The sequence below is a fragment of the Podarcis erhardii genome, assembly GCF_964252035.2.
Source record: "Podarcis erhardii genome assembly, chromosome: 8".
NCBI lineage: Eukaryota > Metazoa > Chordata > Lepidosauria > Squamata > Lacertidae > Podarcis > Podarcis erhardii.
The window spans coordinates 79092902-79106514 of NC_138499.1; the positions used below are offsets into that span (position 1 = coordinate 79092902).

Sequence of the window (13613 nt, forward strand, 5' to 3'; positions counted from 1 at the left end):
AGGATCCGTTCAGTTTTGGGATGGAGATCCGTTGAGTCACTGATAAATCTCTTAGACCTAATTTTCAATAGCTTGTATGTTATTTCATTGCAGCCTACTGAAGCTAGATGCATTTTTTTGGATATGGCTTCACACTATGCTTATCATGTGAAATGTCTCTTGTTGTGTGTTCTTTTTCCTAGTAGTTTGGAGTAGCATCAAGGGTGCTCATGAAAAATAAGCACCAGGGGGAGGGATGTATCCAGTGGCTGGCTCCTCCCTTATCATTATGACTTCAAGCCCCTCCAGATTTCTTTGACTGGGGATAGAGCCTTATATTTCTGAGCAGCCGGGGATGGAATGCTTTTTACACTAAGCGAAATGCATGGCCTGGATCAAGCCAAAACAACAGTTGTTGATTTCACAAAAAAGCTGACTGAGACTACTAAGCTTCTTGTTTTACCTGCAGGTTACAAATCAAATGATAACTGCCTGCAAAGCTTATATCACCAATAATAACACTGCAACCATCTGGGATCAGCCGCAAGATGTGGTTCTGGAAAAAATACAGGCCGCTATACGACTTAAGCAGGTAACCTTATAACGTGGTATAAGACAGGGTAGCTAACCGTTACAATGAGCCATGGTTGACCCTGCGTGGGTCACATGTCAAAGTGGGTGTGGCTGAAGGGTTAAAGTGGGTGTCGAGAGTACTGCAGTCCTCAAGGCTATCTGACATTTCCCCACTATTTTAAAATCATTCCTTATTCATTATGCTCTCCCTGGAGAGACCCGCTTGGTTCCATCATTGCATGTCTGTTTTTAGGTGCCAGGTGAACACATTCCTTTTTCTTCAAGACTTTGGATATTAAATAGTCTGGCCTGTTAAATGTGGGGGCGGAGGCTGTTATTAGGATTATTTTATTATTATGCTATTATAATACTCTGTATCATGCTTTTATTATTATGCTGCATAAATTATGTTCTTTTAATGTTGGAATCTTTGGATAAAGGGCAGAATACAAACCTAATAAGAATAAGAATAGTTTAAAATGTGGGGTGGGGGCCCACAGGAGTTACAGACGCTTCAGGTTACAGATTCTGGAACCCAGAAATAGTACCTCGGGTTAAGAACTTTGCTTCAGGATGAGAACAGAAATCATGCAGCGACGGCGCGGCGACAGTGGGAGGCCCTATTAGCTAAAGTGGTACCTCAGGTTAAGAACAGTTTCAGGTTAAGAACCGACCTCCAGAACGAATTAAGGTCTTAATCCGAGGTACCACTGTAGTAGTGTTTCATCAAGAGATATATCTTTTTCTGAGCCTCTCTGACTTACGCAAAGAAATACCTAAAGTCAGTGTATCAAAGCAACCTAGTATACTGCTGATCATGTGTGTCATAAACAAGCATGTCATTTTTGTCATGGTGCCCAATTCCATTTATCCATCTATTTATTTATTTCCTGGCTCACGTTCTTAAGGAGTACCAGAACTGTTTCCACAAGACCAAACAAAAACTGGAACAGAGTCCATCCGAGCGCCAGTTCGATTTCAGTGAGATGTATATCTTTGGAAAATTTGAAACCTTTCACCGCCGCCTACTTAAGATTATGCACATCTTCGATACCATCACAACCTACTCAGTTTTGCAAGACTCCAAGATGGAAGGACTAGAAGTGATGGCCACTAAATACCAGGTATGCAGAATGCCAACCTAAATGGATTTAGTCATCTATAGTTGGACGCTGTGGCACTGTGGGTTAAACCACGGAGCCTAGGGCTTGCCAATCTTAAGGTCGGCGGTTCGAATCCCCGTGATGGGGTGAGTTCCCGTTGCTCGGTCCCTGCTCCTGCCAACCTAGCAGTTCAAAAGCACGTCAAAGTTGAAGTAGATAAATAGGTACCACTCTGGCAGGAAGGTAAATGGCATTTCCGTTCGCTGCTCTGGTTCAACAGAAGGTGGCTTAGTCATGCTGGCCACATGACCCAGAAGCTGTATGCCGGCTGCCTCAGCCAGTAAAGCGAGATGAGCACCGCAACCCCAGAGTCGTCTGCGACTGGACCTAACGGTCAGGGGTCCCTTTACCTTTACCTTTAGTTGAGCCCAACCTCATCTCTCTCTCGCTCTCTCGCTCTCTCCTACACTACAGCCAGCTCTTTGTATCGCTGCCCAAGGCAGCCATTTTGTGCTGGCACCCACTGCATTTTCATCAACATGCGAGTACCGGCACATTATTATTATTGTTGTTGTCATCATCCCCCCCCCAAAGCACTGTCCCTACCTTCAAACCTGTAGATCCTCAGATGTACATCTTAAGGGACAGAATTTAAGAAAAAATGCATTTTAGGATAAGGTAGCATTTTGTCAAGGCGATGATATGGCATGCTGTTGGGATAAGGGAAGGCCTTTCCTGCCTCACTTCCCCCTGATTCTCCTTGATCATCATAGTGGGTTTCGAGCCCTCTAGGCCCAGGATGTTTGTGTCATAGAGCCATATTTTCCAGCTTTCTGCCACTGTCATGCTCATGACAGGACCGCTGCAGCCAAACACTTGCCTAAGTATGCCAAAAGCTGGCACCAAGCCTGTCTAAATTTCTCCATGCATTAATTCCCTAATGCTAGGCATGAGCTCTTGCTTCTAGTTCAGAGGCTTTCAACCTTTTCGGGTCCACAGCTCCCCTGACCAACTGCATACTTTCTGAGGCACCAATGTGGAGCTCAGGAGCCCAGTTATGTGCCCCCTTGCCTGCAGAGCCGGTGGCCCCTTGCCCCTTCCTGAACACCCTCCCCTTGTGGGAGGGGGGTTCCCTCGGCCTCCTCTCCTCTCCCCTCTCCGTGGGAGTCCTTTGGGCAACCACCGCCACTACCCTGGTCTGCCCCAAAGAGAGGTGCCCCTGCACACTGCCCCACAAGGGTCTGGGAAGAGGATGCCCCCAGCCTTAGCGGCCTGACAGAGACTGGCCAAAGATTGGGGAGGCAGCGGTGGGCAATGCCCTCCCTGCATGGCGGAAAGGCTCCCCTTCAGCACCGGGCACCTGGCTGCCAGGTAGGCCATGCACACAGCAAGCACAAGAAAGGTCAGCCTACTTTCCCAGCCTCCCGCTTGTTTGTCCATTTCAAACAGCGAGGGCTGGCAACCAACACCCTCTGGTCAGCCCCAGAGGCACCATTCACTTGGGGAGCACATTGTAGCCAGGGCTGCCACTGCAACAAACCACTGTGGAAGCCTTTGGGAGGCAGAAACACGAGAGGCATAGCTGTCAACTGTCCCTTATTTGGCGGGAAACTCCCTTATCCCAGCACGTGTCTCGCTACTGTCCCTTACTGATGATGTCCCTTAAATTTCCCGAGTTTCAAAGGAAGCAGCTCCTTTCCCTCCCTCCCTGCTGGCTAGGAAGGAGGGAGGCTCCAACTGTGTTGCTTGGCTGTGTTGCTCACCCAATAAGGAGTCTAAGAACGACTGGGGGGGGTGGAGCTTGCATGCCTTGTGCTGATCAAATTGGCCGCATTGCCTGAGGACTTGCCTTTGCTCAGTGCTTCCCAGCGGAGAAGTGACGGTGGTTTTCCTTGCTGCATCCCCTTTGCCGGGTTGCTGCGCTTGGGAACCACCGCTTGAGGCTTTGTTTGACTGCTGGCTGGGTTTTCTGCCTTTGGCTCGGAGGGGCTCAGAAGTCGAACATACCTGAGCCCGGAAAATCAATTATTTTGGCTGCTGATCCCTTATTTTTGAGGCTGCTGGTCCCTTATTTTCACATCTGTAAGTTGACAGCTATGGCATCAGAGGAGGGGAGGGAAGAAAGAGGGGCAGAGGCCAGTGTTGCCCACAGCACCCCTGACTATCATTCAAAGCACCTCAGGGTGCTGTGGAACACTGCACTGGCCGGTTTCCCCATGGGAATTGGTTATTATTTGTATAAAGGGGCTCTCAGTCATTTCCTCCCATAGTAAAACATGATGCATTGCATAGTTCACCACCCGAGGGAGAACAAGACCCAAAGAGGGGGTTTTAGATCCAAATCCAGTGTTTCACTTGCTGCACATTTTATATTGGTCTTCAACCAGCTGAACAGTAATAGGTTTTGCTCAAGAATCATGGGAATTGTAGTTTGCCGAGGTTGTCAAGAAATCCGTTAGAGACCTCTCACCCCCTTGCAGTTGCTGACTATTAATGTAGTAAGACATCTTATTGTACTTTCATTTGTACAGACCACGGCAATGCAGGAGCAATGGGAGGTAACTTGTGCCAGGGTTTTTAATGCTGTGATTTGTAGTTATGAATATGACTTTTTTGCTTCTCACTGGAGGCCTTTGAATGAAAGGAAAGAACACTGGGACGCTGTGTTTCAACTCTTATGTTTCTACTTCTATATATCCTTTGTCAAAATAAATAATTGCACCAGTGTGTGTTCTACAGAAGTGTTGCACATTTTTGCATGTTTGAGTATTTATTTTCCTTGAAAGAAATGTGGCTTTTAAATGAGAACTCATTGGGCTGAGCCTTTTTTGTGTGCAAGACTTTATTATCTAGTTAATGAATGCTGCCTGCGTTTTAGCATTATCAGCTACACTATAGTAAATATAAGCTGTGTAGGTCCCCTCACCCCCCATGTGAAAGATTTATTTTTAGTTGGGCACTGGGGGAGAAAAAGTAAATGTTTAGTCCTATGCTGATGAGATTAATGCACCTTTATAACAATATTCACTCCCAATTATATTTAGAGTATTGTTGCCACCATGAAGAAAAAGCAGTACAATTTTTTAGATCAGAGGAAAACTGATTTTGATCAAGACTATGAAGAGTTCTGCAAGCAAACAGATGATCTTCATGTAAGTTTGATACTCACAAATTTTATTCTCGATCACCCTCGTCACTGAGAATAAACACATCCCTACATAACTATTATTATTATTATTATTATTACTATTGTTATTATTATTATTATTCTACTGCCCTATACCTGGAGCTCTCAGGGCAGTTCACAGAAGAAAATCAAAATACAAAACCTCAAAATACATAATCAAAATAAAAACAACAACCCAATAACTGCCCCCAAACCCCCACATTTTAAAAGGGCCTAGGATGTCAATCAAATCAGTCAAAGGCCTAGTTAAAAAGGAAGGTTTTTGCTTGGTGCCTAAAGGTGTGTAATGAAGGCGCCAGGTGAATGTCCCTGGGGAGAGCATTCCACAGATGGGGAGCCACTGCAGAGAAGGCCCCGTTCTTGTGTTGCTGCCCTCTGGACCTCTCAAGGAGGGGGCACACGAAGGAGGGCCTCAGAAGATGATCTCAGGGTCTGGGTAGGTTCATACGGAAAGAGGCGGCCCTTTCGTTGTGATAGTTAATTTAGAATATAATTAATAAACATCTTCCATCCTCATATTTTCCTCCTGCAGCAACAATTACAGGCATTTATGGATATTACCTTTGAAAAGATTACAAACACTGAAAGAGCCCTTAGTATGCTGACAAAGTTCGAAAGGTAAAGATGATTACTTATAATCGTTTAATGTGAAACTACCAGTACTTCTGTAACCCTTTCATCCTTTATTATTGAATTAATTGCTCACAGATAAAAGAATGTGAATTCCCATGGCGTATGAGTATATCATCTAGAGTCTATATGGCCTTTGTGGTCCCTTCCAACTCTGTAGGTGGAATGCAATGTCATCCTAGGATAAATGTCCTGTCTACCCAAGCATTTCAGCTTGCCAGAGGGAATGACCCCCTCCTTGCTCTGTAAGCTGTTCTGAGGGTCCTCCTGTGCCCCCTGGAGTCAATTTTGGGGGTTCACGGGGGTGGAGAGGAAGGAAAGTCCCATTGTAAGCAAAGTCCTCGTTTAGGGCTTCCACTGATAAGACTTGTTTTGTGAAGTCTGCTCACCTTTCCTGGTGGGCAGCATTGTGGCCAGGCGGCCAGGTCTCAACGGTTTACTGGCCAAGGGGGCAGAAGGATGCCACCTCTTGTTGTCGTTGTTAGGGTCTGCCCCCTTTGAGACTGCCTCAGCCAATCAGCTTTCAGGGTGGGCTTTTGGCTCGAGTGGCAGTTAGGCATTGGGTAAGCCTTTGTTTTTGGGGATGCGGGTGGCGCTGTGGTCTAAACCACTGAGCCTCTTGGGCTTGCCGATCAGAAGGTCGGCGGTTCAAATCCCCGCAATGGGAGAGCTCCCATTCCTCGGTCCCAGCTCCTGCCAACCTAGCAGTTCAAAAGCATGCCAAAAGGTGCAAGTAGATAAATAGGTACCGCTCTGGCGGGAAGGTAAACAGTGTTTCCGTGTGCTGCTCTGCTTTTGGTGTTGTGTTGTGCCAGAAGTGGCTTAGTCATGCTGGCCACATGACCTGGAAAAATTGCCTGTGGACAAACGCCGGCTCCCTCGGCCAGTAAAGCGAGATGAGCGCCACAACCCCAGAGTCATCTGCAACTGGACTTAACTGTCAGGGGTCCTTTACCTTTTTAAAGTCTTTGTTTGGATGGAGGGGAGGTTGTAGCCTTTGCCTGCCCCTCCTCAGTAAGGGTATCCTGTTAAAGCGATTTGGGGTGTGAATCCTGTCAGAAGCCTGGATGTGGGCTAGGGCCATGTCACAGCCCCTATGGGGACTCCTTGGGGTGCCCCTATGTGATATAAGTCATAGGGTGCCCCCTATTGGTGGTGTACCCTTAAGTGGACTCATTGCAGATGGGCAGGAGTCAAGATATAGCCTAGCTTCACCCCAATGCCAAAGCCAAACCGCTCACACCTGTAATAAATAAACTTGTTGCCTAATTGAAGCCATAAACCAAAATACTTCATGTCAGTGTGTTTTATTGTTCTCCTGGGAACTTTGTGGCTCGGGTGCCAGTATGGGGAAACCCATGTGGAAGACCAATTGTATATCGAGGAGGTAGTAATTCTAATATGGTTACCCTTCTTGGCTCTGTTCCTTCCCCCTCCCTCCTTCTTGTGTTAAGTTTTGATGGTGTAAGAACCACCTTGTATTTGGCAAGACAGCGCCTTAGTACGCAACCTTGTCCGATAATTCTATGAAGAGAAACTGATGAACGAACTCCGTCTTCACAAACCTCTCCTGACGGTGATGCTTTCTCTGTGCAGACTAGGAATTCCTAACCTCGGCATTGATGAGAAATACAAGATAATCCTTCAAAACTATGGTCATGACATTGAGATGGTCTCCAAGCTGTACTCCAAGCAAAAGAACGACCCACCGCTGGGGCGCAACCTTCCTCCCGTGGCTGGTAAGATCTTGTGGGCTCGGCAGCTGTTCCACAGGATCCGGGAACCCATGGATCTCTTCCAGAAGCACCCCCTCGTTCTGCAGACAGCAGAAGCCAAGTCCATAATCCGCAACTACAACAGGGTGGCCAAAGTCCTTCTGGAGTTTGAGGTTGTCTACCACCGGGCATGGCTTCAACAGGTAAGATGGCATCCTTGTTGTTTCCGTAGTGGAATTCAAGCGGTATGAATTGATGCTAGAGATGGGGAGAAATTTGAGTTCCTGTTTAAGGCAAGCTGATGCAATTCACACTTTCTGAAACACTACATGAACAGAAACACAGTTGTCCCCTTTAAATTTACACATCTCTGAATTTTGCAATGCGGTTCTCCAGCTAGTAGCATGTACCACAATGGGCACATTAATGTCTAGTGGACACAAGTGGGTACATTAATGTGTAGATTGGTGAAAATAGTACACAAAAAGTGTTATATTGAGTGAAATTGCTCAGCAGGAATGACTATACAGTACAGTCATACCTCGGGTTGAATACGCTTCGAGTTGAGCGTGTTCGAGTTGCGCTCCTCAGCAACCCGGAAGTAACGGAGCGCGTTACTTCTGGGTTTCGCCGCTTGCGCATGCACAGATGCTCAAAATGACATCACGCGCATGAGCAGAAGCGGCGAAAAGCGACGCGTGTGTGCACAGACGTGCCATCGCTAGTTACGTTTACTTCTAGATGCGAACGGGGCTCCGGAACGGATCCCGTTCCTATCTAGAGGTACCACTGTATTAGATTGTTTACTAATCTGGGTGGGTTTATTGCTGCCAGGATTCAGTGGTATAATATAAACTTTGCTTGTGGAAAGTTCAGTCTTTTATATCTTGACTTAAAAGGTTCTCAAATAGCAGGACAGAGAGACTCCTGATTGAGGTCTTGAAGAGCCATGATCAGTGAGATTAAAGTGTATAAGATTAGCTGGACCAGTGTTCTGACTCAGTATGATTTTTTCCTCTATGTTCACATGGGTTATTCAGTGAAAGGTTTCTGAGTATACAGCATGTGAGAATGTGCATGCAATGAGTCAACAGCAGCTTCTGTCTCTAGCACAGCTAGCACAGAAATAGGGCTCCTTGCTTCAGGAACTGTGGGAGAGGAGAACCAAGATCAACACTCGTTCAGAGCTGGGCTTGTTGTGTAGCCATGAAGTGTAAAGTAAAGGTAAAGGGACCCCTGACACTTAGGTCCAGTTATGGCCGACTCTGGGGTTGCGGCGCTCATCTCGCTTTAATGGCCGAGGGAGCCGGCGTACAGCTTCCAGGTCATGTGGCCAGCATGACTAAGCCGCTTCTTGCAAACCAGAACAACGCACGGAAACACTGTTTACCTTCCCGCCAGAGTGGTACCTATTTATCTACTTCCACTGGTGTGCTTTTGAACTGCTAGGTTGGCAGGAGCTGGGACCGAGCAACGGGAGCTCACCCCATTGTGCGGATTCAAATCGCTGACCTTCTGATTGGCAAGTCCTAGGTTCTGTGGTTTAACCCACAGCACCACCCATGTCCCGCCATGAAGTGTAGCAAGCGCCATTTATTCTCCAACCTTGCTGGATGTGAATGTTGAACTGCAGTTTGCTAGAACCATAGAACTACAGAACTGCTCAGTAGCTTGCTGAGATGTTGCCTCTGCTTCATGACTTGGGGTGGGATTCACCTAATGAGCCCCATCGGTGGAATTGCAGTGCAAGGACTTCTGCTTGCCCAATGGGGTTTTCCCCCTCGCCTCCCCTACGACCCCATAAATTTACTTGGGTGTGTGTGTTGGGAGAACCCCCATAGCAACACACGGGTGGAGGAGAGGGGAATCATTCCATCTGGAAATCTGAAACGCTTGCGCAGACAGAACAATTGGAAGAGCGGAGCATTGAATCCCACCCACAGACATGAAGGATTCTGCTAGGTTTTTTTGTGGGGTTCCAGGCTACCGAAAAGGGCTTCTGGGACTGTATTTTCCATGCAGGATGGCTTCCTCAAGTGCATAGCGTAAAAGGCATCAACTAGTTGTGTCTTCTAACTTCATCCTCAAGCCAGTCTATAGCAATCAAAAGTCTATGGAAAGCTTCCAGATAGTTAGAAGAGCAGGATTCTGAGACTGGTTACATCCCAGTTGCTCAGATGGTTAGATTGGGCTGCGCCTGCTTTTGTGCATGGCAGTGGTTTTCAACCAGTGAGCCATGGCACCTTGGGGTGCCTTGAATGATGGTCAGGGGAGCCACGGGCAACACAGGCCTCTGTCCCCCTTTCCTTCCCTCCCTTCCTCTGATGCCCTCTGGCATCTCTGCCTCCCAAAGGCTTGCACAGCTGTTTGTTGCAGCAGCCCTGGCTAAAAGCTCCTCAGGTGAATAGTGTCTCTGGGGCTGGCCAGGGGATGCTTCCCAGGCCCTTGTGGGGTCATGGGAGGAGGCACCACTCTTTGGGGTGGGGCTGGGGCAGTTTAGAGACAGGGGTGGCAGTTGCGGCTGCCCGGAGGACTCCCAAGGAGAGGGGAGTGGAGAGTAGGCTGAGCCCACAAGGGAGGGTGCTCAAAAAAGGGTGCAGGGCTGCCGGCTCCTGAGCCCCACAGGGCTGCCTCAGAAAGAATGCAGTTGGTCAAGGGAGCTGTGGACCCCAAAAGGTTGAAAACCTCTGGTGTAAGGTGATAGTTTTGGACAAAGCCAGATGTGAGCTAGTCTTGATGACATTAATGTATGTAACATTTCTTGTCTGCAGGTCCACCTAACTAGAGCCGGGCTTCAGGCCTCGTTATTGGTGAAAGCTCCAGAGCCAGGAGAAATATTTGTCAATTTTGACCCAGAGATCCTCACCTTAATAAGGGAAACAGAGTGCATGTCACGCATGGGACTAGACATTCCACCCTTTGCTGTTGCACTTCAACAGAAACGTGACTCCTACAAACAGAACTTCAATAAGCTGCAGGTATTCTTGGATTTCTTCCACCTAACTGTTGCATCTATGGGAAAGTCATCTTGCTGGTTTAAGAAGATACCTGATGTCTCAGGATAAACTATCCTCATGCAGTCTTTTTAGTTTACTTCATGCGCTGTTTACATATGACTGTTTAGAGATAAAACAGTTTTTAAGGCTCTCCTGGATGTGCCAGCAGGTTGAAATCCTGTCTTGTTTAAATTGCTATGTTGACTTTCCTACTGAATTTATCTATATGTCGCTAAATTTTTATTTTTATTTTTGATAATCATTTTTATTCATTTTCAGTTACAATTCAATAACAGCCTCATTATAACAATATCAATTTATAATTCAATTATTAATACCAATAATTCAAATACCGAATTACATAATTTAGATAAGGTGGCCCCCATGTGCTAGAATTGATGGATGGATTATTTGCTTTATTTCTGTGTTCCAAAATCTTATTAATTTCCATTACATTCCAGTCATAATAATAATCCCTTGTACAGCAACTGCAATATTCGTAACTTCTATTCGTGTTGACACATTAAATTATTTATAAAACTACAAGTGAGGAACTCAAACTATATCCTCATATGTCACTAAATTTGATTAGGTGTTCCCTCCAGTAAACTTGGGAGGCTTATCAAGTATAATGATGAGATGAACTACAGCAAAACTGACCCCACCTTTTAAAAAATAAAATAAAAGAGTATCCTTGCAAATTGTCATATTCTTTGTATCCTGATAGCCTTTAAACCAGGTCTCGACATATTGTGACCCACCCTGTCAGATATAGATGGCTTACAAAGTCTGTATCTACACAACTATAAAAAACACTCTGAAAATGCTCTGAAAAAAACGGTTTTAAAGCTCACAATGGAAAACTTCATAGAGTTCCAATTTCAGCTCTACAGCTCCATCTGGTGTCACAGTGTTGTAACACATTTATAATGTTTTATTTTTACTAATGTAGCTGAGTTCCAACAGTGGCTTGTCCAGGAAAGCAAAAACAAGATGGTTATAAAATATCTTGCCAGGCCACAATACATGGTTGATGGACAACTTGTGACCCAGTCAGTTGAACGTAGTCTAAATATGTCTTTAATCTGTAGAGCAGAACTTGACAATATAATGTGGATAAAGTTTTTTTGGGGGTCAGCAGGCACATATGGGATTTTAAGAGCATGTTGTGGGTGCCTATCACAAAATGGCTGCTGTGCGGTGTGTCATAATACAAAATGGCTGCCGTAGGGTGTACGGCATAACACAAAATGGTGGCCGCATTGAAAAGAGACAGGACTATGAAATGGGGGGGACATGACCCACCAGTGGGAATAATGCACATACTGAGATTCTTTTGGGGTATCTTAAGGGATGCTGGTACCTTTGAGTGCCATTCTCATGCTCCATGTTTACAATTCTTCCTGGGCCTCATTTCAGATGATGCTGGCAGAGTACAAAAGAGTGAAATCAAAAATCCAAACTCCCCTTCATGTGCTAATGGCTCCTCATTTGGCGAAAGTGGATGATGCGATCCAGCCTGGTTTGACCACACTGACCTGGACATCCCTGAATATTGAGAAGTACTTACAGAATATTTTGGATAAGCTTGGTAAGTCATATCATTAGGAATAAGACCTTTATAACCAATGAGCACACAAATTTAGTGCCTTGTTAATGATCAGGACTGCGGTTCAAACTCTGCATGTGATCTGTTCAGTCTTGGTGGTACTGCAAGCCTGCAACACAGGGGTTATGTTCCGGGGATCGCACCCAAAGCCATAATCATGTATGGTCAAAACCCATCAGATTCAATGGTGGGTGAGATTGCCAAAGTCATTTTTTCTTTCCACCCTTTTAAATTAATTCATTTTTTTTTTTTGCTGAATGCACACATGTTAAATGTGCATAAGTTGCAGACTTACTGTATACTGTTAAGTGCAAAGCACAGACGTTCATTGGTGTGTTAAATGACATCAAGAAGAAATTAGTGTTTGGCCAGCTAGACTTATAGGACAATTGTTCTTTTGTTTGATCTTTGTTGTCTTCTCTAGTGCCAGGTTAAAGACTTTGAACTCCGGGAAGGAGTTCAGAAAGCTTATCACTATTTCTTTGGATTACTCATTCTTTTATTCTTACTTATGAGTGGAAATTATAACGATACAGAGTGTGATAGGTTTTTTATTTTTAAAGCCAAACTAGATATTTAGGAGAAGACATGGGGCTGGGAAAACCAGTTGTTGACCAAACCATTGTAAAACAATAAGAAAGCTTCTTATTTTCAGAGAAGCTGTGCATATGTGTAGGGAAAAGAGGAAAGCAATAGATTAAAGACCTGATCCATTGCCTGCTATTTCCATTCTTCAAATCATACCTTCCCCGTATTGCTTTGCTGTGTGGCAGCATCAGCCATTCCACGTCTTGTAGTGTCAGCCATTCTATGGCTGAATCTACACATATGTAAAAAACACTGTGAAAATGCTTTTTAAAAACGTTTTTAAAATATATGTGGAATTTGATCTCGGTTCTGGAGGTGCTCTTGAACATGATCAGAGGGGACCGGTTGGTGGAAGGGATTCAGGTCGGAGCGAAACAATATAAACTTAAAGCTTTTGCAGATGACCTAGTTTTGACCTTGCAGGAGCCAGAATCTAGTACGAAAAGAGTATTACAATTGATACAGGACTTTGGTCGGGTGGCGGGATTTAAATTAAACAAACAGAAAACCAAAGTGCTGGGAAAAAATTTGACAGACATAGAGTCAGAACGGTTTCAGAGAGAAACAGAATTAACTATGGTTAAAAAGGTAAAGTACCTAGGGGTAAACATAACAGCAAAAAACCTGAGTCTATTCAAGGATAACTATGAAAAATGCTGGTCTGAAATTAAGAGAGACTTGGATAGTTGGACAAAATTGAAGCTTTCTTTGTTAGGCCGAATTGCTGCTATTAAGATGAATGTATTGCCAAAAATGTTGTTTTTGTTTCAAACATTGCAGATTGTGGACAAAACGGAGTGCTTCCGGAAGTGGCAGAAAGATATATCCAAATTTGTCTGGCAGGGCAAAAAGCCCAGAATTAAGTTTAAGATATTAACAGATGCGAAAGAAAGAGGGGGCTTTGCCCTGCCAGACTTAAAGTTGTACTATGAAGCCGCAGCTTTTTGCTGGCTAAAAGACTGGCTACTTCTCGAAGACACTGACGTGCTGGACCTGGAAGGTTTTAACAATGCTTTTGGTTGGCATGCATACTTATGGTATGATAAAGTTAAGATCAATAAGGCCTTTAAGAACCATATTGTCAGGAAAGCAGTGTTTAATGTCTGGACAAAATATAAAGACTTACTGGAAAATAAAACTCCAAGGTGGCTCTCACCTCTGGAGGCTAAGGCCCTAAAAAGACCCAATATGGAGGCCAAATGGCCAAAATATTGGGAAATATTAGAAAAAGAT

At 45.0% G+C, this 13613-nt stretch overlaps 1 protein-coding gene across 1 annotated transcript in view; it reads left to right on the forward strand.

The window, feature by feature from the left end:
• DNAH5 (dynein axonemal heavy chain 5) overlaps positions 1-13613 on the forward strand; it is a gene marked incomplete at its 5' end in the record, with an annotated part of 188985 nt that overhangs the window by 32444 nt on the left and 142928 nt on the right. The window contains 7 exons of the mRNA XM_081873195.1: positions 449-571; positions 1461-1676; positions 4700-4807; positions 5375-5460; positions 7069-7390; positions 9959-10165; positions 11603-11774. Coding sequence (XP_081729321.1) covers positions 449-571; positions 1461-1676; positions 4700-4807; positions 5375-5460; positions 7069-7390; positions 9959-10165; positions 11603-11774 — 1234 coding nt within the window. The remainder of the gene's footprint in view (positions 1-448; positions 572-1460; positions 1677-4699; positions 4808-5374; positions 5461-7068; positions 7391-9958; positions 10166-11602; positions 11775-13613) is intronic.